This window comes from Falco rusticolus, chromosome 12 (assembly GCF_015220075.1).
Source record: "Falco rusticolus isolate bFalRus1 chromosome 12, bFalRus1.pri, whole genome shotgun sequence".
Classification (NCBI taxonomy): domain Eukaryota; kingdom Metazoa; phylum Chordata; class Aves; order Falconiformes; family Falconidae; genus Falco; species Falco rusticolus.
Genome location: NC_051198.1, coordinates 808916 through 834643, shown reverse-complemented (window position 1 = coordinate 834643; position 25728 = coordinate 808916). Strand labels below are relative to the sequence as shown.

Genomic DNA, 25728 nt, shown 5'->3' with positions numbered 1-25728 from the left:
CAGATAGGAAAACACTTACTAGTTAAGAGAAAGCACACATATAAGGAGGCTGTGTATAGTACTGAGTAATATTTATTTTGTATTTAAATTTTGAGTATAAAGTGATGAGCTGCACTTCAGACAGTGACACTCTCAATACGTACGAGATGATACCATTTATTTCTTCCCAAAAGCGAGTGGGGAAGTCTTAATCATAGAAGTCATCAAATTCGTCTCCTTCTGTGCTGTGTGTTTGTGGGCGCAAAGCAGCCTCGATCTCGGAGCTGCTGTCATCAGATTCGCCCCAGAAAGCTGAGGGTGAGGAAAAAAAACAAACCAGTGTAAAATCTTTTCAATGTTTATGTCATTTATGTCACAGACATTTCACAGCTCTCCTGAGGCAGCTAGACACCATGGCTCATAGAGGCGGCCAGGGTTCTGAAGATGGCAAGCCCTAGGTGTGTGTTTGCGATACAGTGTACTGTCAATGTTGTGGCCTGCGACAGCGGGGCCGCTGTGGCCAGACAGCGGGCTCATTCAGAGGTCCCACTTCATTGTTCCTCAAGGTGGCTTGAGAGAACATTTCCACTCCAAGCAATTTACTTGACCAGCTGCTGCCTGAATTACAGCTTTGTCTATTATGTTCCACTTTCTCCCTCTACTTGACCCTGCGGTGAAGTCAGAGTCGGACCATGACATCACAGATTTGGCATAGAAATGGCAATGATGTCACAAATGAAAAATCACCACTTTGAGACAGGATCAAATACAGGCAAGACTGACTTCAAACAACTGTGTGGCTTTAACAAACAGCTCTGAGAATGAGCAAAGAATTTCACTGACATAAACAGAATCACATTTAAATTCTGAGTGCCTGAGAGATTCCTCAATATACAAGCTTATTTGGCTGGTGGGAAAAAAACCTGAAAAGCAAGGCACACGGGGAAGCGTGAGTCAAGCCCACAGTCACTTGCAGAGCCGTGCCACCTGCCTGCTCCCGAGCACTTGTGGAGGGCTGCTCTTTTTCCAAAGTCATCGCAGTAGCTGTGATGCCCCAGATCAGGCATAAAACTCAGAGATGGGGATTCAGGCGCAGGAGAGAAGGCGGCTGTCATACCTCATACAGAAAGTTCAGCTTGCGTTTGACTGAGGCACTGTTAATGCGTTTGGTGCTTTTGACAGCACAAGCTATATAAACATCTTATCTACAAATGCAGCAGCTGCATCTTTTATCCTACATCCCCAGCTCCCTGGACTGCAGGTTTGCGCTTGGCCGGGAACATCAGAGTGGCACTAGCTGCACCCACCCCCTGCGTGCGTTCCAACATGGAACACCTGGGAGCAGGCTGAACATGCTGAAAGCCTCCAAAAAAACCCCAGCCAAAACAAACTCCCCAGCAGAGAAGGAAACGAGCTGGGGATGTGAGCCTTTCAAATGGCACTGAAGACGCCATTGTTTATGGCATCCTTGGTTCAATGCAGATGCCACACCTCTGCAACAAATCCAGGGCTGCACAGCACCTAAAGCTGAGCTCCAGGTGAAGAGCTCCCTGCTCCCAGCGCTGGCTGCACTTACGTGAGGCTCCATTAGAGGTGACTTCAGACACCGGTGGTCCTTATGGTAGTTAAAAGAGAAAGATGAAAACCGAGGGAGGATGAAAACATGCAGGACCCAAACACCAATTTAAAAGAAAGCCTGCTGACTGGCAGAAAAATATTGCTCTGGATGCACACAGCTGCCATGCAGGCACCTCTGTGTGCCTTCCTGCTGTAACCACGCAAACACACGCACTGCTGCCCACCCGCTCCTGCAGCCCCTCTTCCAGAGGGAAGATCAAGAAAATGTCAGGTGTTTCTTCCCTACATTTTCCTCCTACTTGCTGTTTGCTACTGTTTGATTTAAACCCTGAAGCAAGCATCACTACTCCTTCCACACCATATGCGCTATGAAACACAACCTCTCTGGTCTAGAAGCAGTCATCATCAGCTATATGCTGGCTTCTGCGTTGAGCCAGGGAAATTCCATGCTTTCCTGTCTCCTTATGCCCATATTTTACACAGTTCAATCATATTGTTCCTGGACGTTTTTCACAATATAAATTACACTTAGTAAGACATTGATTTTAAGTAGCATAACATTTGTTTCTTACCTTTGGATCTTATAGCCGTTGCCGTTCCCTTCCTCATTTCAATGCTGTAAAAAAGAGAAAGAAATAATCAGCACAATGTCACAAAATTAATAGAATGTAGATTGGTTTTTTTAAAATAAAAACCTGTGATGTGGTTTAAAAAATATCAGTAACTTCTGTAACTACTCTTTTTTTTTTTTTTTTTTTTTTTAAATAACTATTTTGCCAAGGCTTTCTTCACTCTTGTATCTTTTAAAAGGTCAAGAAATTAACATGCAGCAGGGACACTGGTACAGATGTTCAGACAGCATGAACTGGAGTCATGCCTTGGTAATGGCACCGATTTACACCAGTAGTGAATTAAGGGTATAAAGGATCAGAGCTCTGTCTCTCTTTTGCAGCCTTTCAGATAATGCAAAGTAAGTAAAGAAAAAATCCAAACAAAAATAAAAGCACCCCCCACTGATGCTCGCTGAACTTCCTTATGCCCTTCCTGCCTGGGTACTCCTCCAGCCCAGCTTCTGGGTTCCCATAGCATCACCCTCATCCCCATGTAAATGTGCAATCTCCCAGCTGCCTTTGATCTACCTTGATGTATATGCGGTTGCAATTCTGTTCTGTAAAATGACTGCTCTTGTGTCTAGAGCATCACAGGCCCTTTTGAATCTCTCAAACAAGCTGGAATCATTTTGATCTTTTGTGTGTAGCGTGTGTATTGTGTTGGTGCTGTGAAATAATCACATAGGGGCGATGATGTAGGAGAATTAACTGTTATATTAACAATCCTGCAATAAGCTCTAGAAATAAAGCTTCAGCTTATTTTAATAAGGAAGATCAAATAGGAGGTATTTGTGACATTACTCTGCAAACTGGTAAAATATAAGCAAGTGTCAAGCTGCAATTTGAAGCTGTGGCCACAGTCAGAGCAGGACTCGATCAGCTGTCAAAAATTTCGTAAAAATTTGCTGCATTTCGTTTAAAGAGATGGCAGCTAATACATAATTGCTTAAAGTGGGAATAATTCTAGTGTTCTAATTGCTATTGTGGAGGCATTTGTGAAGGAGATAAAAAAAAAAGCAGAGATGATTCACTGTATGTCTTGTACCACTGTATTCAGTAAGAATTTGGAATTGCAACTGGAAAGCTAAACTTAAAGCAGGGAGAATCTTCATTGCATTACAGTGACCTATGTTACAGAAACTTTTCCTTTTAGATAAGAAAAAAGCTCACGCTGTTTAAATCACATTCTTTTTCTACAAGCTGTGACTGCCATTAGCATGCAGCCTTCCTTCCCTCTTTGCAGATGTACAGAAATTCCCAGAAATAGGTTATTAAACACAGCCAAAGTTCAACCAAGCCACCGAACCAAGGCTCAAGTACTAGCAACAAGTTATTAACTTATTATTTAAATACGAAACCTTAAATTTTTAGCCTTCAAGTGTTTATCTGACGTTTTGTTAGCATGCCATCCAAATGCTTTTCCGTTTCATTTGGAGTAAAACCCCACGTGGCATTACGCTTCAACTTCTTGTTCAAATCCGTTCACTGGACGGTATCCCCAGCAAGTATTTTAGGTCAGAGCCTCTGGGCTGAGTCCTGCAATACACCGATCGCCCTTAACTCCTGCTCCCTTTTGGTGAGGTTTCATGACCCTCAGCAGTTATCAGGAGGTGCTCCACGTACCCCAGGCTTAGCCCATATAAATGTGCTCGAGAGGCTGCAACTCCGGCGGCTGCATCATTTTTCCCCAGGGTGTAGAGCGAGAAGCCACTTGTCGCTGAGCTGCACACATTGGGAGGTGATTCCATGGCAGACCGCACGAGAACCGTTTTATCTTCAAGTGGTTCAGTGGGGCAAGGACTGCCCCAGCCTCCGTGGTCCTCTGGCACAGCTGGAAGCATGGCAGGGTGCTCCAGCTCCGGCTGAAGGCTGGTGGTCTGATGGAGAAGGTGCAGGGGATGGCGACCACTATGGCTGTAGGAAGTTCTAGAGACCTTCCCTCTTCAGCCCCAGCTTCCCACAAAGGTAAAGGTCAATGCTGACGGGACAAGGGTGAAGACAGATGGTCATCCTCCACCCCAACCCATCCAGCTGCTGGGGCTCGTCCTCCTGGGGCTAACCTACTACGCGTGGAATGGGATTTGCAGCAGAAGAGCATGGAGCCGCAGTGCTGCACGCCGAGAGCTGGGCACTGGTGTGACACAGCAGTGCGTGGAGAGAGGTGGGGAACGGGTGTCAGCGAAGGCCTGACATGAGCACTGCTGCCACAGAGACATGTCCGGCGCCATACGGGAAACGGAACTGGGGCATCAGAAAGGCCAGACTGGAAATCACAGCTCCGCCAAACCAAGCCTGGAAAATGCTGCAAGATAGCTTTGTCACAGGGAATAAAATTCCTGATTATGTCTAAAGTGTTACTCAAGGCTGATAAACTGCAAGAAGACCTCTACACTACAAAACATTTGTATTCAGAAATCAGAAAACTCAATCACCAAAGTTATCATCTGGTATATACTGAGCATACAATACAATAACCAAACAGACCTCCACTGAGAAATTTTAGGAGCATAAATGAAGTAAAAGGCCGGTTTCACTGCCTTGACTAATCCCCCATCGTGACCCATCAATATCCATTTACACATTTGCTTCTTCCCTAAAATAATTCCAAACTGAACCCAGGCTCTAACAAAGAAAAAACCCAAACCAGTTTAACTTCAAAGGGCCTTTTAATCTCTCCTTTACTCCGGTGAAACGGCCTTTTTGTATTGAAAATGTCTGCACAACAATAAGAAATTAAAAAGCTCCAAGAAAATATTTTTCCTTCCATAAAGAAAATTAATACTAAGAGGAAAATACCAGACCAACAAGAGCCAAGTTAATAGAGGCGGCTCACTGAAAAACAGCAGAAAGCGTTTACTTGAGCCTGAGCTTTTTGCTAAAGCACCTGTTGAACCTCTACGTTTTAGAGTCAAGTGAAAAAAGACACCCAAATACCGGGGGGTGGGGGGGTGGGGCGTGGGGGGAAGAAAAGAAAGAGACACAAAGAAAGCTACCCAAACATCAAGGGGGAAAAAACACCAAAAACCCCCAACCAAAAACCACTGAAGCACCAAGAGAAAAAAAACAGGACCCAAATGCCAGGTTTTATCAGAAAAACAAACAAAATGCAGAGTGCATCAGCCTTGGGAACACTGATACTCTGGCTAATCCCGTCAGAGGCTCGAAGCCTGCGTGCCTCCGCCTGCACATGCACCGCTGCGGCAGCACACCACGGACAACAAACCCAGCGTTCCTTTTGCACAGGGTGCTGCTTGTTAACCCTCAGCAAAAGGAGAGAGGAGGCTTCTTCCCGGCAATACGTGAGGATGCGGGGTGGCAGATCCATCTTGAAAAGCATTTTTCGAAAACATCTAAAAGCCTCTCGGCAGTAAGCGAGCCAGACAGCTTAGTGGCAGTGCCTGCAACGTGACAGTCTCGGCTGAGCATCCCCCGCGATCACACACTCTCCTGCCAGCTCCTGCAGAAGCCTGACGGCTCTATCTTTTGCTGCTGGTCGTTTACTAGAAATTGGGCATCACTGAAGTATTCCCCGCCCTGAAAAGTGAGTACAGCCTACAAAATCCATTCATCACTCCAGAACTGGAGTAATAACATTGAATTTAAGTAATCACAGTGCTAATAGGATGACCTTTATTTTAAGATACCAAGATCAATACCGAGCTACATTGAAGACCATTCTCTGTTTAGATACAGCATGCTGAAGAAAAAGAAAACGTTCCTGCCTAGAGAAACTGTTAACACAAAGACTGCATCGCAGCGCTGCGTGGAAACTGTCTTGGAACTGCTTAGGGCATCACTGCAAAAATAAACTATTTCCTCTGCAGTACAAAGGCAACAGATTTAGAGAGACATTGGCTCTCCCCACAGACCATTCCCCACCAATATTCCTAGAGCATCGCCACTATGCCATTACTCTTTCTGCAACAGCTGGATGTTAAGATTTAGGAAATAAAGCTCACACAAATATCGGTAACATCAGAAAAACATGCTTGAATTTACGGTCAGCTTTGTACAGAAGTGGTTTGACGACTGAAAGTACGGCAGAAGGCTAACTCAATCAGACATGGGCTAGTTTCTGGGGGCATCTTTCAGGGGTCTGGAAACATGCTATACCATTTTCCCTTGGATTTCCTGGTTAAATGCATCTCCTGACCACTCCCCAGCCCCAAACCTTTGGAATCTCTCCTCAGAGCTCTGGCCAAAGCGGGCTGTTGCCCCCCCGTCAGCTGGGGGTGCTGATGGGGGACACGTGGGGCCGGAGTGCCCCCCCGACGGCCAGCCCACCTCAGCACCGAGAGCAAAGGTGATGGGCCCTGTGTTAGACATCGCCCCCGAGAATAATTAGAGGATGAGTTATAATTTGCCAATTTTCATTTGCATGTCACTACAAATGTGTTTGGTAAAAGTGACTTTTGACTGAAAAAACGCCTTCAGAGACCAGACCGGATTACTTCCAGAAAACATATATAATCAAAATTTAAAATACTTTACACCGTGTTTATGTCCTGACAAATTAAAATTATTCTTTGGTTCTCAGTTGATAACGCATCTTTAATCTCCAGATTATTCTGAAACAAGACAGCACAAACAAGTAAAATAAACTGCTTGCATGGAAAATTCAGAATTACCCAGAAAATAGTGACCTCCACTGGCTGCATCCATTGCTACAGGACTGCGAAATACCACACACATCGCCTGCCGCCCGCTCTTGCGGAGAGATTCAGTCCTGACTTCTGGTACCTTTTTCCCCAAGCAACTGTGTAATTTAACGCGCTCCTTTCTGCTGCAAAACACTAACTCTTCAAACGCAAGTTGCATCTCCGTGTGTGTAAATACTCTCTCAGCAAAGTAAACGAAGCCAGGAAAAAGTAGTTTTATAGCTAAACGTAGAGCAGGACGATATTTGCAGGAGAAGAGGAAGCTCTGGCATGCACCGCTGAACAAAAGGGAACAAGTGGTCTTTACTCAGAGAGCAGCTTCCTATTAAGACTCACTCCTTCGTACATTATGCCTTTCATCCCCACTCAACCACAAAATGATTTTGCTGTAGGAAATACAATGGCAGAAAAAGATTTACATTGAAAGAATCTTTAATAATAAACTGTTGCAGATCTGCCTACTTCCCCATGATTTATAATACAATAAACATCGGATTCTATTAAGTCTCATGCACTGAAGACATGCACTGAAAAACCGAATATGAAAGCCCTCAATTCTTCCCGTCTCCAGTACCATAATAGTGAAATGAGCATGTATAAATGTGCTAAGAGTATCTCTTTGCATCTTTTATAGCTTGTGTGTATCAATCTGTAAAGCTTATTAAGAAAGTCATTGCTATGCAAAGCAGCACCCAATCTCTTTCTCTTGCTTTTCAACAGAGCGCAGTGTTTAGCCAATAGCACCGGTCCCCTGCCCCTCATTCAGCATTCATAACATGCAACATTTGCACAATGTATCTCTCAAAGGCTGCTGAATAGAAAGCCTTAATACTCATGTAAACAACTGCAAACCAATTACTTAATGAATCAGGCCCACACATAATGAGGTGCCAGACAAAGAGCTATAAATGCATTTTTGCGCCCGAGCCTCTGCTTTAAAGTAAAAATCCCTCAGCTGTAGTTTGGGCTTAACTGGCACATCGTAATTATTGTCTGGAGGACATCAGAGGAAGCCATTTTTTTTATTTAGGTCCAGCAGGGTCTTTTGCGAGGTCACTCATCAGCTCAGTGACAAAACGGCGCAAAGAAGAATTTATAAAAAGTACCACAGCAGCGCTGCGTGGTTATGTTTATTCTCAAGTAGTGGGTTTCGAGACCACTTGTAAAAGCAATAAAGCCCCAGAAGTGACTGCAGTAAGTGGAGCGCTTAAATGTGAGCGGCGAAGAAATTGCATCGCGTCCTGGCCACAAACAAGCAGCCGGCCACCCTCTCCAGCTCTCCGTCTTTCTCACTACTTTTGCCGCTCTCCCTCTCTGCCGAGCAGATGCCCAGCATCCAAAAGCAAGGGCTGCTAATAAACTTTGTGTCTGTAGGGCTGCATTATTTTTGACTCATTTAGAAAAAACTAACTTTAAGCCTTTATGAGTTCTTTTTTCTAATTTTTTTCTTTTTAAAGCAGCATCATCGTGTACCAGCACATGAAGTGCGCTTGCTTCTCAGCGCTGAAAGACATGAAATTATAGGGCAGAATGAATTACTTGAAAATCTATCACAAATACGAATCTGAAAAAAACCAGCAAAAAATACGCATGCCAGATGAACAGCATCTGAAAAATGCAGAAAATGGCCAAACGCATCATTAGCAAGCAGTGCAACATCCAATGGGGGAAAAAGCTTGAAGAGTTGGTTTTTTTCTTTTAAATAAGAAATCAGCTCATTTTAAATTATACAAATTTTACTCTGATGCTTAGCAGTGATCCTGTAGGCCACTTCTTCAGGGCCTGATCCTTCTCTTCCTGCTATCCTGGGCTTCAGTGAATGACTAAATTTTAATGTTTAAAAATTCATCTATAGGAGCACCCTTGCGCTTCACAGCACTAGACAGTACGATTTGGAACATCATTCTCAAAGTTTCAGAAAATTTGAAAAGAAAAAAAAGTGGAAAAAAAAGTTTAAATGTAAGACTATAAGAATTAATCCTAACCAAAAGACTGAATGCCGTTCATCAATATTGTATTACAGCTTGTATTTACCACACTTGAAAAATTACAGAAATACTGTGATTTTTAACACAAAATGCAGAACAACACTTGCAGAATTGGAACTGACCTCATCAATAACAGCATAAAGAAGCTACAGAAAAATAGCAACGTCATATAAACAGGAGTAGTAAAAGATATATCAAAATGCTTTAAAGTCCCTCCCTGAGTACTATTGATGGCAGTCGTCAGCCCAGGGGCTGCGTGGCAGCACCCGCTTGCCGGTGTTCCAGTAAGAGCAGATAAGGATCTAAAGCCCAGCCAGTATTTCATGAGATGGCTGTGTTATATCCTATTTTGTGCTGCTTCTTGACTAGTAATTTGATTGCTGCTGTTTGATGACTGTTATATGCCAAAGATGAACACAAGGAACATCCAACAGAACTGCTCAGAGACCCAAAAGGAAACTGCTGCAGTTTAAAATAAACAAACACCAGAACAAAACCAACTTTTTCCTTTTTTTTTTTTTTTTTTTTTTTTAAGAACAAGCTGTGCCCTTTAGGTACACGTAAGGCCATTTAATTAAAAACACTCCATATGAAAGAAAGAAAGGCATGTTATAAATACCCCAGTATCAAACAAGAAAAAAACAAACCCCAAACCCATGGAAAGCATTATCCAGTTCCAGCTAGTTTACATCTCGGACACATGGAGAAGAAACCCACCACTTTATTTCTGGAAGACTTTATGTTTTATGTCTGCCCCTCTCCTGACAAGCCCTATTGTCTGGCCCCTGAGTAGCCCTACTGAAAGCAGCTGTACACGCCAATTTGTGGTTCACTGAGATGTCAATTGAGTCTTAAAATGAGAAAACAACAGCTGCAAAACAATACTTGGCTTTGGCACATATATTTTCTAAGGTGTACCAAAGTTTAAGATGTTTTATTAGATAAACATAAATATGAACCTTAACCCTAGATCAAGTTAAAAAAATAATAATAAATCAGCGATTTGGTCATTTTCTGTCAGCATTTCTCATTCTACAGAAAAATTTCAAATGTTACAGGATTTAACAACTTTACCTTGAGAAGGGAGGACTTCTTCCATTCAGTGAAGAACTAGTTTCTGAATGCGATTCCTGGCTTTCTTTTGCTTTGGAACTCTTACTGCCAATATTGCAACCTGTTAAGTAAAAAAGTGAAAAATAAACTTTCGAATAATGGTGGCTGGACCTTATAACAGTGTGCAGTCACTAGCAGCAACACACTCTTATTTTCAAATAGATGCACATAACGGCAACACTCTTGGTTTGATGACAAGGTCCAGAGAAGAGCACACACTGCACAGTTATGGCATCCGCCTCAAGAGTGTTTGCTCATGATTAAGTGGAAACTAGTTAAAAACACTGAAAACAAGACTCCCTCAGTATAAATCAAAGTTATCCAATGACGATTTCTTGTGAATACTGAAAGTTTTGCACATTTTACCTCATTTTAGAAAAAACAAACACTGAGATTCTCTTAAGAGCTGTATTGCATCATGGCAACTAAGTAAAACCTAAAGGATATAGATACCTAATTTTTTTTTTATCCCTGAGTTCTCATTTACTTTATTCAGGAAGCAAAATTATTTTTATTCTCCTTCCCCTTAAATGCAGATTATTTTGGATAGTTACAGTTTTCTTGATATTAATTGTTACATCATTATTTTCAACTGTTCTTTTGAACTAGAGCTGCATTTGGGAAACACAGATCTTTATGACTTGAACAGCCAAACACCCAACTATTTAAAAATCTTTTATCCACACTTTCCTTTCTTTCCTTTCCCCCCCTCAGCTCTGCGAATCTCATTTCCATTCTGTAGAGACTGACTTAAAAAAAAGAAAATGAGGTAAATTAATTCATTCACTGGAATTGTACAATTGCTCATCTTTGTACTCATTTCCAAAGAAAATGATGCTCAAGTACAAATCCCACTTTAAAAGGCTACTTTGCATGCATATATATATATATATATATATAAATAGAGAGAGAGAGAACACCAAAATTGTAAACAAGCCCTATCGTTACCAGCTTCATTCCAACTCAGGACAGTTTAGTATTTCTGTATATCTCGGACACTTCACTTTCTAGCTGGCCATGCATGTTACCAGCCCTCTCCAGTGGCTCACAGCATTCTGTGCGTGGATTCTGGCGGCACAAATCCTGCACAGTCTTGGGCACTTCAACAGAGGGGCATGAGCCGTCTGATGGGCACAGGGGATGGCAGAGCTCAGGCACAGCTGCTGCAGTGGCAGCAGCGCGTTGCTTGTGGAACAAAGTCCAACCGCTTTCCAGAGAAGGCACAGAGAAAAAAGAAATCAAGAATGGGAGGGGAAAAAAAATGAAAAAAGAAAAAAAAAGGGGGGGGGGGGGCGGATCCCCACCTTTCCTATGATGTACACATGCAGAGACCTGTGGAGATGACGGTGGAGGTCCTGGATGCAAGAGCGATGGCAGCTCAGAGCTGCCGACTGAGCGACATGGGCACATGCTGAGAAACCATTGCCCACAAAGGAACAAATATTTATGCTTGTTTGTACATTACTTTGTGAAAGTACAAAAGCTAATTTAATCTAATCGAGCCAGAACTCCCTGCTTTTCACTCTAGCAGTAAAGCACTTAATATAGCTGTATTTTTCAGGGCTCCCCATGCACGGATTCAAACTACAGCACACGATGTGTCCGAGATCATGTGTTCGCTTCTTGCCTGGGATAGCGGCTCAGCGCCAGGAGGGCACCCCGCCGCCTCCAGAAGCCCACCACAAAGCCAGCTGTGCCCGCTAGCAGAACGCCACAGGCCACAGACCCCGCAAACATTTAAATCCAGTTACGTGTGCCCTCTGAGGTGGCTCTGGTGTGTCCAGGGCTTGCTCCTCGTGTGAAGGAGAACGTGGAACAAGCTGTCTCTGCCCAAATCACCAGCTGTAACCACGCTTCCCGTCCCAGCCCTGTGTGTGCAGAGGGCCACATCCACCAGTTACAGCCTGTCAATGGAGTGAACGCTTCTCCTCCTTCCCAGCCTCAACAGGCAGCGCTCCCAGAGCGGGTGGCACCACATCAGTTAAGCGGCTGCATCCGAAGTGTGCCTCTCAAAGCCTTCCCTGTGCTTCAGGCTAAGCCTGGCACCCCAACCCTGGGCAGGGACCCCACACCTAGCTGGCTGCCAGCAGGGTCCCCTGCAGCAGGAACACATCTGGAATTGCAGGGAAGTGCTGCTACCTGTGCACGAGTAGCTGTGCTGCTGTTGAAAGCTCTCCTTGTCCCTCAGGGCAGTGACATGGAGCCTGTCTTTGATCCTGGCATACTCGCTGCACCTCTCCAGCTGGCACTTCAAACTCCAGGTCTTTGCCAGCTCTACCAAAACTTGAGCTGGGCCACCATTGTTGTGCAGCTCTCCTTACGGCTTTTGCATGCACACCAGCCTCAAAAGACCGTTCCCTCAAGCCTTCCGTGCCTGCACTGGCTCCCCTTCCTTCGCAACATCAAGCAGTAACTCAAAGTACTTGTTCTTCACCCTTTAAGACCCTACAGAGCCCAGCTTTGCCTTATGTACAATTATAATACAATGCTGGGCTATCAGTCCCCACTTCTGCCTTAGTTACACCAGACTGCCTTGCCAATTAGTTCAGTCATTCCCCTTGAGCATCTTTGTGCTGACTTACATCCCACGCACCCTACAGAAATGGGAGATCCTTCTAGGAACTCCCAAGCCCACCAGCTCACCTCCCTGCCATGGGGATTCACCTGGGCTGTGGCACCCACCAAGCGTCAGACAACATGTAAGCAGTCAGCATGCAGCGACTGCTGCTTTGCGTGCTGAGCACCCACCTGGCTCTTACCTCCTCTTACCCCACTCACCTGCTTAATCCCTGCGCCTTCAACATGTCTGCATTGTACGCTGGCGGAAAGGAAGAGTCTCAGTTACAGATGTGCAGTGCTGACAACAAAACCAGCCCAATGTAGGTGCATGGCAATGCTTCACCGCTGTGAGACAGCACAAGTGACTGGTGCAACATGCAAGGCAGAGAAGCAAAAAATATGCTGCCAGGAGAGAAAATGCTTAAGCACTTTGCTCCCAAGAGAACGGCATCATGCCATACAACCCTTACGCAGATCAGTGTATTTCCTTCATAAAAACTGATTGTTGTGTCCAAGGTTAAATGCAACTTAGTTCAAAAAGACACTTTTATTCTGGGGGGTGCATGTGTTTCTGTTGTTTTGCAAGAAGCATCTCACCTGCTGTGCTATGACAGCCAAGTGCACCCTCCCTGTCGCAGGCTGGGGACAGTGAGAGGCCTGCTGTGCTGGAACACAAATACATATTTTTTCCTGAGCGTGCAGCAGAACACAATAGCCCTGGCCAGAAAAGATGCACTGAAAAAAAAAAATAAAAGAAGAAAAGATGGGTTTAGAGCACATCAGCAGTGCGCAGGCTGAAACCCTTGGATAAAAGAATTGCAAGCACTATAGAAATCGTTCAGTGGGGAGCAGTAGCACTGAGAACCAGAAGTGGAAGCGAGGAAGGCCACGGGCTGCGGCAGTGCTGCTGGCAACGGCTGTCTAAAAAGGGCTTCCTAAAAAGCACCTCTCCCTTGGTAAATTCTTGCTACGCTGGGTAAAAGAGTGTCCTGGTTTCAGCTGGGATAGAGTTAATTTTCTTCCTAGTAGCTGGTACAGTGCTGTGTTTTGGCTCTGATGTGAGAACAAAGTCGATAGGACACGGATGTTTCTAGTTGTTGCTGGGTGATGTTTATACTAAATCAAGGACTTTTCAGTTCCTTGGGCCCTGCCAGCCAGAGGGCTGGAGGGGCACAGGACGCTGGGAGGGGACACAGCCAGGACAAGTGACCCAAGCTAGCCAAAGGGACATTTCATACCATATGACATCATGCTGAGGATATAAACTGGGGGAAGAAGGAGGAAAGGGGGGACATTTGGCGTTAGTCTTCCCAAGTTACCATTATGCGTGCTGGAGCCCTGCTTTCCTGGGGATGGCCCAACACCTGCCTGCCCATGGGGAGTGGGGAATGAATCCCTTGCTTTGCTTTGCTTGCGTGCGCAGCTTTTGCTTCACCTATTAAATTGTTCTTATCTCAACCCTTGAGTTTTACATTCCTTTCCGATCCTCCTTCCCATCCCTCTGGGTGGGGGGCAGTGAGCAAGCGGCTGTGTGGTGCTGGGTTGCCGGCCGGGGTTAAACCATGACTGAACCACGGGGTTAAATCCCAGCCGAAACCAGGACAAAGACAGATGCCATTTGCTTGATGTTCTCTTCCTAAACAGGTTTTGGAAGCATTGGCCTCGCCACATCACCAGCTCTCGTGCTCTGGAGACACCCCAGAAGCAACACGGGCATGCAGGCGTGCAGCTGTCCAGACGGGGTACCTGGAGCATCTCCTCAGTCTGAACGGCCAGCCCGCGCTGCACAGGCACAACTGAACAAGCCTGATAAAACTCAAGTCTTTAAACTCAAACTGGGATTTTAGCAATGGGAAGTTCTCAATCCAGTCATTTGAGCAATACTGCAGCAGAACAGGAGCTAGGGCATCCCAGATGACAAAGCTCTCCTTGCAGCTTTTTCCCCTATGCACTGCTTCTTTCTACTCGGAACTAGCAAAAGATCTGAAATACCACTATTAATTAAAAACACTCCACACTTCAACTTTTAATTAATTGTGCAGCCGGCATGGGTCAAAGCAGCTTTCATGTCAGCTTTTACAGTTTTGTTCTGAATAAAATGGGTGTATTTTTTTTCATTAGCCAACAATTCCAGGAAAATACACTGTTGTTGCATAATGAACCAGTATTATTTTGTTCTGCCAAAGAGTTAAAGTAATCTTTAACCCAAAAGATACTGCACCAGCACAGAACTGAAAAGAAGTCATTTTCTCCATGTGTTCCCGCTATGGCCTAGGTTGCAGCATCTATCAATTTACAGCCAAACATCTCAGCAGCTAAAAAAGTGATATGATGTAATTTCCTGCATATAAAAAGACAAGCAAGCTCTTGGCCTTGTACTTGCAACATTTGTATCTTGCTAATTGTATCACCTCTCTTCACAGAGGAAGCAGCCCACATTTTAAACATCAAAACCAGCACTGAAGCCCTTCACTACAGCTGGAGTCCCAGCACAGTCATTGCAGACATCAAACTGTCTTTCTACAACAGCTTCCAAGTGCTTGACTCTGGAAATGGGAAAGGTAATTCACAAGGCTGCTGGTTTTTAAAATGCAGACTGGGAAAAGAGAAATACCACTGTGTTCGTGTGTAGCCCATACAGTGTGAGCAAAACTGGAGTCTTTGACCTAAGTGACAAAGTGTGTAACCAAGTTGTAGAAGCAGTATAGTAGGTATTGCTCTACCGGGAGAGGAACAAAAGCACTTTGTATGCCATGCAAAAGCTATAAAGAGCTATCATCCATTATTTCCAATAAAAATAAATCTCATATGCAAATGGAGGTAGTTGGAGGGCAAAAGACCCCAGTGCTTTTGCAGACCCAACCCAAACACATGTTTGCATCTTCCTCGTGTACGCAAGTGAGAGTCTATGCCAGGAGGAACATTGCTTTTCTATGTGCTTTTTATCACCAATAAAATAGTTAGCAGCTTGGGTATTTCAGCTGTCACTAGACTTCAAAGTCAACAATGCCTTGAAAGGAATATTATCCGGATCAGCTGAGCCTGCAAGATGTGTAGCTTTAAGTTACCTCTGCAATAGTTATTGCATCTGCATTCAGAAGTCCTGGTAGCTCTGGGCTGCCATAGTGCCAGGTCCTGTACCAAAACAGACCAGCAATAGTTCCTGCCCAGAGCAACTTTAAATCTGAACAAGCTCCTCTACCACCGTTAACGCTAATTACTGTGCAGGCTGATAAACTGCAAAGAGTCTTGTGGGATTAAAGGTGGGCTTCAGCTGCCGTACCACTGCCAGCGCACACACAGCCGCGCTGGGACAGGAGGTGGGAGTGCCAGCTGCATACGGGCTCTGAGACACACTGATTTCCCTTGAGATAAGGCAAAAACACTTGCATACAGAGAGAAGGTAAAAGCTACCTGCAAATCTGATAGAAGGATGTGCTCTTTGGAGAGCAAAGAGATGGAAAAAAAATCTCCAAATTAAAACCTAACACTGCAGTAAAGTAGGTCAAATATCAACAAATATTTCCCATCTTTCTTTAAATGAAAAAAAAAAAGATAAATACTCTTATCACAATAATATACCAACATACGAGGCTATCCTCTCAAAAGCAGACTCTTGGATGACCAGAAGACTTAGGAAATCCCAGTGGAGCAAGCCATCCACTGGGAATATTTCTAGAAGCTGCTGCCTCTGTTTAAAGGTCAAAGAAGAATTATCACCCAGAATTCATAACTAAAAAAGATTCTGAGGTCTTTCAGGAACTGTTGAGCAGCATAAAATATCGCCTACTGGAGTACGCAATCCAAAATAATTTAAGCAAAAAGTACAATCTTAGGCTGTCCCAAGGTAGTTCTGTTGGATCACAACAGCAGCAGGAATTACTCACATACAGATGAACTTTTTCCATAACAGCAGTTGTGAATGGGTTGATACCAAGTGAAGCGAAAAGTTGGGTAGACTTATTAATGCCTTTATTAGTGCACTCCAAGTGAAACCTTGGGAACCTTTTAACTTCAAGCTCAAAGGAGGACCTCACTGGAAGGACATGTGGGCGTGGGAAAAGTGTTGGCAGGATTATTGGCTCATTAAAGGTGACCTAAAAAGGAAAGCAGAATTGGATTTGTGCTCTTTTATGTTCCCTTATGATATATAAAGAAGGGCTAATTTTCTTTTTCTTCTTAAGAGGGTTTTTCCTCCTTATTTCTATATTAGAGATTTTATATCTGGAGAGTAGCTGGAAGGTGACATTCAAGACGTTGTGAAAGTGAAGCCTGATGAGTGGAGAGGTAACGGCATTTTTATTCAAATGCTTTATAGCTTTAAAGTCTGTTTAAATCAAAGACATACATGAAGGGGGGGGGGGGGGGAGAGAGAGAAAATCTGGTTTTGTTAAGAGATTTAACAAAACTGCCCGTTCAATAAAATCATCAGTTTCCTACCCATAAATGAGACTCCTAAACAGTCATCCAGCAAAATAAGAAATAATGGATTTTATCCTTTCTTTTTCATCTCACATTATTCGCCTCAGGAACTCAGGAACAGCAAAAAGCTGAACAATTCCTTTTACATGTCTTCCCACGATAAAAAACAAAGCATCCATGAAGAAAATGAGAATGAGTTCACCTATCTTCCTCTATCCTCATACAACCTGGTACAAAATGAGATTGTTATTAATAGCTAACTCCTCTCTGGGTGAGACCATACACAAAATATAATCCTTTTAAAGTCAATTATCACAACATGGCCTTCCACAAGCTTAGGAAAGAAACCATCATCATGCTATGAGCTACACTGCCCCTGCGCCCCGAGCTGACTACATGTTTGGAAAGCTCACGTGTCCTGCTACGGAGGGGACAGCTCCACAGATGTTTCAGTCCCAGCCTCTGTTTATAAGAGCTCCGGGTGAAGTCAGTCCTCGCACAAGCAGTTTCAGGTACCACCACAGGCTGCCTCTAAGGGACATACAACACTAAGCCAGCCACCACTCTGAAGCCCTTTCCCCAAAGCCATAAAGCTCTCTCTTCCCTCCCCTACAGGCATTAAAGAAAAAATACAAATCTCTCTGGAATATTTACAGAATATTTAAATAAATTTTTGGTTGGGTTTTTTTTCTTCTGTAACAGAAATAAAGGAAAAATAAACCAAAACTGCAGAAGCATTCGTAAAGTGCTGTTACAGAAGACTGCTTGGAAGCACATCCACCCGGCTCTCACAATGAAGCCCATCAGAACCAGAAGCCCCAAGGCTTCCCATGTTGCAAGACAACTTAAAGCCCTTAAACAATGCAGCAAATACTGAAAAACCCCACAAAATTTGTATCGCTTAAGCTTAGAAAAAGTTGTGCAGCAAAACGATTGCATATAGAACGGACATCAAATATCAGTTCATCTAAAAACACAATGCCAAACGCCCAGACAAGTCATTTGAGCCCAAAAGACAACACGCAGAGGTGCTGCCTTTATTTTAGGCACAGAACAATTCCAGAGCTCCAGAGCCACAATCTACAGCAAATAATGACAAGCAAAAAGGAAAAAAGTGACAGGCTGGAAGGGTAAGGAGCCAGAAGAGAACAAGGAGCCCAGAGAAGATCACGGGCTGAAGATGAATCACATCTGAAAGGAGCAACTTTGCTTTCAATTGAGATATGAAAAGCCTCACTCCTAGAGACAATGTGATCGCTGGCTACTGGAAACATGCAGCAACAAAACAGTAAATACAGCAGACTCAGAAAGAACGGAGTTTAAACTGAAGTCACTGGTTTCAGTGTTTAGGTTAGGGAGAGTTTCTCAGCATTTTTACAAATAGGAAGCATGCGTATTCACATGCCCATTCAAAAAGAGAGCTATGGGAGAAGGAGGGAAGGGGGATGTCCATCGTGGCTTGGCTTACGGCTGACACCTGACACAGCAGCCAGCCGCACAGACCGCCGGGGTCTCCAGCATGAAAAACTGCAGCAGAGAATTCCCCAACAAATTCATGTGCAAAACCACAGCTAAAACCACTACTGGCCAGTCACAAAATTCAGGGTGGGCAGAAGCAAACCAAAAGCATTGGCAGTGACAGGAGTCTCAACTCCAGAGCCGGTATTCTTAAAAAAAAACAACCCCAAAATACTATCAGTGATGGCATTAGTTGGAGTGAGCCACCACTCCTGACACTGGTCTTGCTGGCACTCTCTGCAGTTTAGGGAACTTCAACCTCCATCCTCAAATTTGAATCCTCTTAAATTACAAACAAAAATTGAATCAATCCCAGGATTTGTAAAATTTTAGATCAATTTTCAAACGAGAATTGTGTTTTGTTTCATGAAAAAGATTTAAGTGGCTTTTAATTCTTCTAAAAATCAATGCAATTCATGTTTTAAAATATGTTACCATCTGTGACTGAAGGACATTTTAAGAAGCAGGAAAATGGAAAGCATTCTACTCTAGAAATATCTAAGTTTTATTGGGCTAACATAGGAATATTACTGCTGCAGTATAATTCACGAATACAAGAAGCACATTTTTATATTTCAGCTGCAAATGAGGCTCAAAAAGCAGCAGAAGAAAACCTCTGTAGAGAAATGAATTGCTCTCTGAAAGACAGGCTATTTTGAAGCCGTAAAAGAGCAGAAAAGCAACAGTGAGCATTGCATAAGCAGATGCCCTCGCACCTTTCCATCGGAGTACACACCTGCATAAATAAATATTTAGCCAAACATCAAAATTTATAAGGAAGCAGCCCACCACTTTACAAAACCAGGCAAAAGAAAATTGAGACTCATTGCAAAGAGCCCTGCCCTGAATACTAATGCATTATTGATACCCCCGGACCGAAAAGCAGCGACATCTCGGGACCCTAGGCGAGCCTTATACATCTGCTGTTGGGAGGATCTGAACACGTCTTGATAAAACCTTATTGCTAAAAATTTTGTGTTATCAGACAGCTTTTGTAACAGAGGCAAAGGCACGGCTTCCCAGCTAGCCAGGCTTTTCCCTGCACTTATTCTAATGATACACATTCAATTACTCGAGAAAAGAAAAGAATCAAATCAGAAACATCTGTAGTTTGCCACATAATTACTGGATCTTCCCCATGGAGACTGACCTTTGTAACACTGATACTGGGACCTGAAAGGCTAAATGACAGGATATTCACATGGTTTAAATGTATAACACGATTACAAGGAATTAAATAGGCACTGTTATTTTCCATCTTGGTTTATGTTAACATAAGCATGGACTTTATGATCTTATGTTTAATCTTTGCGCTCAGTATGTAGTAGCTGAATTTACTCACTATTAGTGGACCCAAACCACTAAAATGCTGCGTTTTGATTATGTAATAAAGTTGAATACTGGATTCAAGGTTAATATGCAGCCATTACTTTTACCTGTAATAGGAATCTTTTCGACTGTGCTTTCTTCCTTGCTCTCATCTTCACACCAGCTTGTGACTTCTGGATGTGAACACACCATAATGAAACACATTTCAAAGTCGCAGTGATCAGACTGGTTTGTTTGCTTTTAAGCCCTACTCCCTTTAATTCTCACTTTTGTTATCTCTTGTTTATTGATCTAAACTATCCATTACCGTTCTTAAAAGAGGCGCCTACTGTGAACTTTCCTCGTATGCGAGGCTACCCTGCCTCTCTGTAGCTTCCAGAGCAAAGGACAAGCTAACCAAATGTCTTAAATAATTTAAGACCCAATGGGATTTAGGAAACAAACAACCGACGGTAACTCTGCGATCTCATCCAGCAGCCCGACAGCAGCAGCATCTATCATACCGACTGAGGAAAATTAGTTTAAATCAAAGTCTCTGTCTCCTCCGCGGATAAAAGTCGTGTGAATTTAGGAGGCCTAAAGCAGTTTGTTTACATTTGCTGTGTAAAGAGCACTGCAACCTAATTGCCTGTCTCTTCCGGACTTTGATGTAAGGGATGCTCTGAGAGCAGACTGAGCAAGTTGCCGTCGCCGGTTATTACGCCGGACTAATATATTACTTCCTTATCTAAAAAAATTAACTGTGTTTTCACAAATGCGTCCACCTTCTAAGCTCTGAAATGGCACCGCACACCTTGCTCAGCATGAGCCCTTTTACGTTTGAAAATTTGTTTGCGGTCTGGCTTTATAATAAAAGGCAACAAATATATCCCACAATTTCTATACAGTAGGCATTTTTTTAAATACATGCACACCTATAGATCTGTTTTTATTAACTACCACAAGGCTTGCTTTTCTGCTCCTGCAGAAAAAAAGCAGTCACAATAGGCATCGCTCATTTTAAGAGGTAACAAGTATGACGAACGGTACTGATATATTTAGGAAAATCCCTCCAAGTTCATTACAAATACACATTAATTTGCCAGTCACTATAATACAGTCCCCTGCGGGTTTGGATAGAAAATACATATATACAGAGAAGGACAGTAACTTTGAGCGCACAGCCAGACCGTTTACCACTTGTTACCTTGTTCTCCCGCGCCGGCGAGCCAGGGAGCGTGTTTTGCCGGCTTTATTTCCTCACCGTCGTTTGGGATCGATGGCAAGCTGTAAGATGACTCATTACTCTGAATAGATGGCCTATCCCCACACTCTTCTGGAAGGACCTCTCTCAACACTGGTAGAGCCTGCAGCATTAAAAAAATAAAAATAGCCACAGCCCTATTATCCTTCATCTCAAGCGTTTTCCAACATACATTTAGGCTAATCTATAATTCACGGTGTAGTCTGTTTCCAGGGTGGTTTTTTTAGATGTTAAATTACCTCTGCGTTATATCAGCGCTAGTTCAGAAATTGCATTCTGCCTTGAAGTAACGCAAACTTTGAATTATTCTTTTAATCACTAGGTTTTCTGGAAATGCTCAGCATTCCCTGCCTCACGCGTTCAGGGTAAGCAGAACAGAAGGGTGTATCAAATACACTGCAACAGCAACAGACTGAGAAGAAATCTCTCCGTTTCAGGCACGCAGCGATAAGGCCAGGGAAGCCACAGTGTTAGCAACAGCTGCAGCTTAAAACAACACTGAGACTGATAGACCTTGGTCACAGCTTGACCAAGCCAGCCTCTGCCGGGCACGGCTGCGATTCTAATCCACGGTATTCCTGCACATTCATAAAGTTTGGTCCATCCTGCCTGTGCCTGCAAGCCCTCCGCGGCAGCATATTCAGACGTCCACAGTTAAACGTATTTTTAATGCAAAAAATTAAGTTGGAAGCCAGCACCTTTATAGGGAGCTGAACGAACCTATGTAAATGTCTGAGTTAAAAACAGGCTTAAAATAAAGCAATCACTTTTTCAGCTACCATCCGCCTGTATTAGAAGTACTGTGTGTGGCTTTATAAAGCCCTGAGAGCAGGAGAAATCATCCTTCCTGGTGTTTATTATTTCACAAAGAGCAGCAAGGGCTTTTTGGGCCTCCTATCTCTTCTTTACTTATAGGGTGTTCCTCTTGGTTTTATCTTGTAACCCAAAATATGGTCTGGAGTCTTTAAAATCAACTAGATTTTCTGCCCTAATTATCTAATTGTTTAATAAAACAGTAAGCCTTCAGCGATGAAAAACAACATCTTAGAGAGAACTCCAGGCTTTTTAACTTATTTTGCTATACCGACCTGAGAGTATGGGACAACTCCAAGCCAAAACACTCTGGACTCGTGAGGATCTTTTGTTCCCCGCATCTGCCCCTCCTCATTAATCTATATTTATTTAGGAGCCCAGAATGGCAACTTTTCAGTCTTAAAAACAGCTTGCTGAGTTTTTTTCTTTGTTAAACTTACATAGGGGAAGTCTCCCTGTAAAAACAACGTGAGCAAGCTGCTACTTTATCCAAAAATGGGGACGGACTTTAGGTATCACTTTCTTAATGTAAAGAATGCCTTAAATTACAGGCAGGACTGGGAAATCTTTACTATTGAAGTAAATTAATTCCCATCTAGCAGTTTATCTCAGTGTGGATTTCTCACACCAGAAGTACTTTGTTTACCTATCTGCAGTATCATTTAACATCCAAATAGGTACAAACCACCACCAACAAATACAAGCACTCAGTGTAAACTCTAACACCACAATTAGTCCAGGCAGAAGGACAGGAGAACCAAAGCTCAGCATCACAGGGACCATGGCAATTCTGGCGTGGCTGACACCTCCATCAGGGCATGAAGACAACCAACATGCTGCATGAGCCACACCGGTCTTATTCTGACAGGAGTGTAACTTGACTGATGAAGGCACTCAAGTCTCCAGCTGTTGCAGCCAAGGGACTATCCCACTGCCCAGAAGAGGTGTCACTACCACGTCAGCTCCCCAAGGCTGTCCTATGTTCCACTGGAACAATACCCAATTTTCTTAACAGGGATAATGGGACAGATCCGTGAGAGAAGAGAAAAACTGATAGTAAGATGTAGAGAACAGAAGAGAGACATAGTTTAGCGATAAGAGACAAGGAGAAGACAGGCAGGTGGACAGACTCTGTGGACTGCTGCAATGGGAAAGATGCTGAAGGCACTGGAGAAGAAGGTGGACCTGCTGCTGGTCATCACCAAACCCCTGCAGACCACAAGTGCTGATGGGGATGGAGGTGACAGACTTGCCAGGGAGCAAAAAGGCCCCCCACCTGCACCTTCATCCTGCTGCCTGGCTGTACAGTACCATCATCCAGTGGGGTTCTTGGCAGATCCTTAAGCTCTAGGAGAAAGAAGCCATCAACATGGGCCAAAAATTCAAACTTTGGAGTCATAAATATATAGGTGCAGATCACTTATGAGTTCACTACTGCATTATACACATCTTTATGGTAAAGCAAATGCTCCAGTACACGCACATTGCATAATTTATATTGATCCTGTTCTGTGCAACCTGCTTGGAAATACGGTGTTTCAAAGTAGAGGATGCCTCCTGGCTTTACGTTTAATTGACTGGATCCACTGAATAGGTAGTAGAAATGTTAAATGAATACGTGTGGGCCACAGTAACACACAGCAATAAACAGATTACTGCTGCGTATATTCACCCATAAAGCTTGTGTTATTGAGCTTTGACTTTGTAGAAGTTTTTTTACATGCAATTATAAATTTATGTATGGTATTTGTTTATCTGTCACCAGTGCAATGATACATTCCTTGCTCATCTCTTCTACTTGACTGACTGTACAAAGGACAGAATACAAATTACTTGGCCAGATACAGAAGCAGCAGCTACCCTGGCTATAACTGAAAGTCTACAACAAACAAAAATATTACATCTTCATTATTTGTTTCAAATGCTATTAAAACTAGAATACAGTAAAGCAGCTCAAACTGCTTTTTAATTTCTTGTTTACAATTAGAGCAAAAAATATTTTTTACACGTTTTTTTGGAGCAGAGCATGGGGCCAATTTGTTACCAGCAGGCTGCCTGGCAGATCTCCCGTTCCCAGTGCAGCAGCAGCTGGGACTTCACCCCGGTGCCAGCGTCCCAGCTCTCCTGGCATGGCTGCAGCCCGGGCGCTGGAGGCAGCGGGGATCGGAGCCCTGCCCTCCCCCCGCGGCTGGCTGCTCTGGGTGTGCAGCAAAGGAGGGTGGGGCACTTACGGGTCTATCAAATGCCAATTTTATAATTTTTTTTAAGAGTCAGTTTATAACCTTTTGTATTAACATTTAAAAATACGAGCATGCTACTATTTGTGAAATGCTTTGTGCATTCAGTGTACCAAACATAACTGTTTTAAAAGAAAAAAAAAAGATCAAAATACACCATGATAAAAAGCTACCAAGCCACAGAGAAAGACAGATGATAGAAACCTTGTGATAAATTTGCACCACAGGAAATGCGTGACCTTGTTTAAATAAATAACTGGTTTGAAGGGTGGAAAACAAGATGCCCCCCTGGAGACCTTAAAGAGACTGTTTTCTTCATGGGATGAAGTGCTGTATGTATTTGCCCCAAGACAAGCAAAGAACCTGTATTCTCTCCTTACCCACCTCCTAACAGTCTCCGAGGCTGATTAACGAACGCAGACTGCTTGTCATTCCCCTTAAAAGCCCACACACTGGACTGTATGAGCAGCACACAGGGCTCATCTGACCTTAACAGCGCAAATCAGTCTCTAGGTGTCATCTATTTAAATATTACTAGGTGCAAGTGCCAACCTGGCCATCCTGTGCCTCCTTGCTGGAAACCAGCAGTCTTCCAAACATCTCTGCCACTTCTTCTGTGAGCTGAACCTGGTGCTTTTTCAAGAACAAGGCATGGCTGCTCAAGCAAGTCCGCAGCACGTCCACATCCCACTGCTGGTCTGGCCTGAGGAACAAACCGAAGCACCGTTAGTGGGACACCCCACGCACACCAGGCTCACACAGGTGCCACACTACTCATTTATCTGGACAAGCCGATCAACATGCAGTGGGAAAAGCCATCATGCATTGTCCCCCACTTTTTCTTTTAAAAATGTTCAAAGTGGAAAATGTGATAAGTTACTCATGACTTCTGCAAATGTGGGGAGGATGGACAGGGGTGACTGTCATCATGTCTGTCCCCTGGGTACATCCTGAGATGCAGGATCAGGAGACATTAAACCTTTCCTGCATCCCCTTGTCTCAGCCATGGGCAGACCTGGCTTACTCCATTCAGGCGCTTCCCCAGGCTTATCCTTTTTTTTTTTTTTTCCAGAAATCTTTTTATTATTTTTGAGCAAAAGTGCTTTTTCTTTTAACACAGAAAATATAAATACTGCAATCTTGTTCACCAAAGATGTTTGTTTTTCCAGTTGCTCCAATGAAGTTTCACAAACAGAGGAGCGAATTCCAATTAACTCCACAAGTGTTTGTCCCTAAGAAACCATTCAGGAAATACAACAACATATTAGTGCTCGCAGGCATATCGGCCTCAAAAGGAGAACCAGGTATAGTTAAATAGACCATTCTTCAGCGCTCACAAGTGCCCCGATCCTGCTAACACTTGAGCACTGCTAAGCCTGTAACAGGGAGGAAGGTCTAGACAGAAGCTAAGTAAGAAAGAATGGAAATTGTTTTCATTACTGTATTGGAGACCTAAAAAAAAAATATTTAAAAAAAATCAATTCTCACTTGTCCTTGTGGCATACGCACAGGAAAGCAAAAAACCATTTTGAATAACTGCGGTTTATTGTTTTTAAAGGCTATATGCATCTTCTGCTTCACAGAAAAATAATTTGCTTCTCAAAATTACATTCCCCATGTTTACGTGCCTGAGACTCATGTTGAAGATCACAGAAATTACTGGCTAAGAGGTCTCTGAAG

General features: G+C 43.4%; 1 protein-coding gene across 11 annotated transcripts in view; it reads right to left on the bottom strand.

Annotated features, from left to right (window-relative positions):
* Positions 1 to 25728, bottom strand: part of KIZ (kizuna centrosomal protein) — a 54268-nt gene that overhangs the window by 3010 nt on the left and 25530 nt on the right. For 5 of the 11 annotated variants that reach the window (XM_037405143.1, XM_037405144.1, XM_037405151.1 and 2 more), the window contains 6 exons: positions 24601 to 24751; positions 20942 to 21101; positions 19863 to 19928; positions 9889 to 9988; positions 2130 to 2173; positions 298 to 1594 (listed from right to left, as the gene is read on the bottom strand). In XM_037405143.1, the coding sequence (XP_037261040.1) occupies positions 1437 to 1594; positions 2130 to 2173; positions 9889 to 9988; positions 19863 to 19928; positions 20942 to 21101; positions 24601 to 24751 (679 nt within the window). In that variant the 3' untranslated portion in view covers positions 298 to 1436. The other 6 variants (XM_037405147.1, XM_037405146.1, XR_005106940.1 and 3 more) reach the window with 6 other exon arrangements.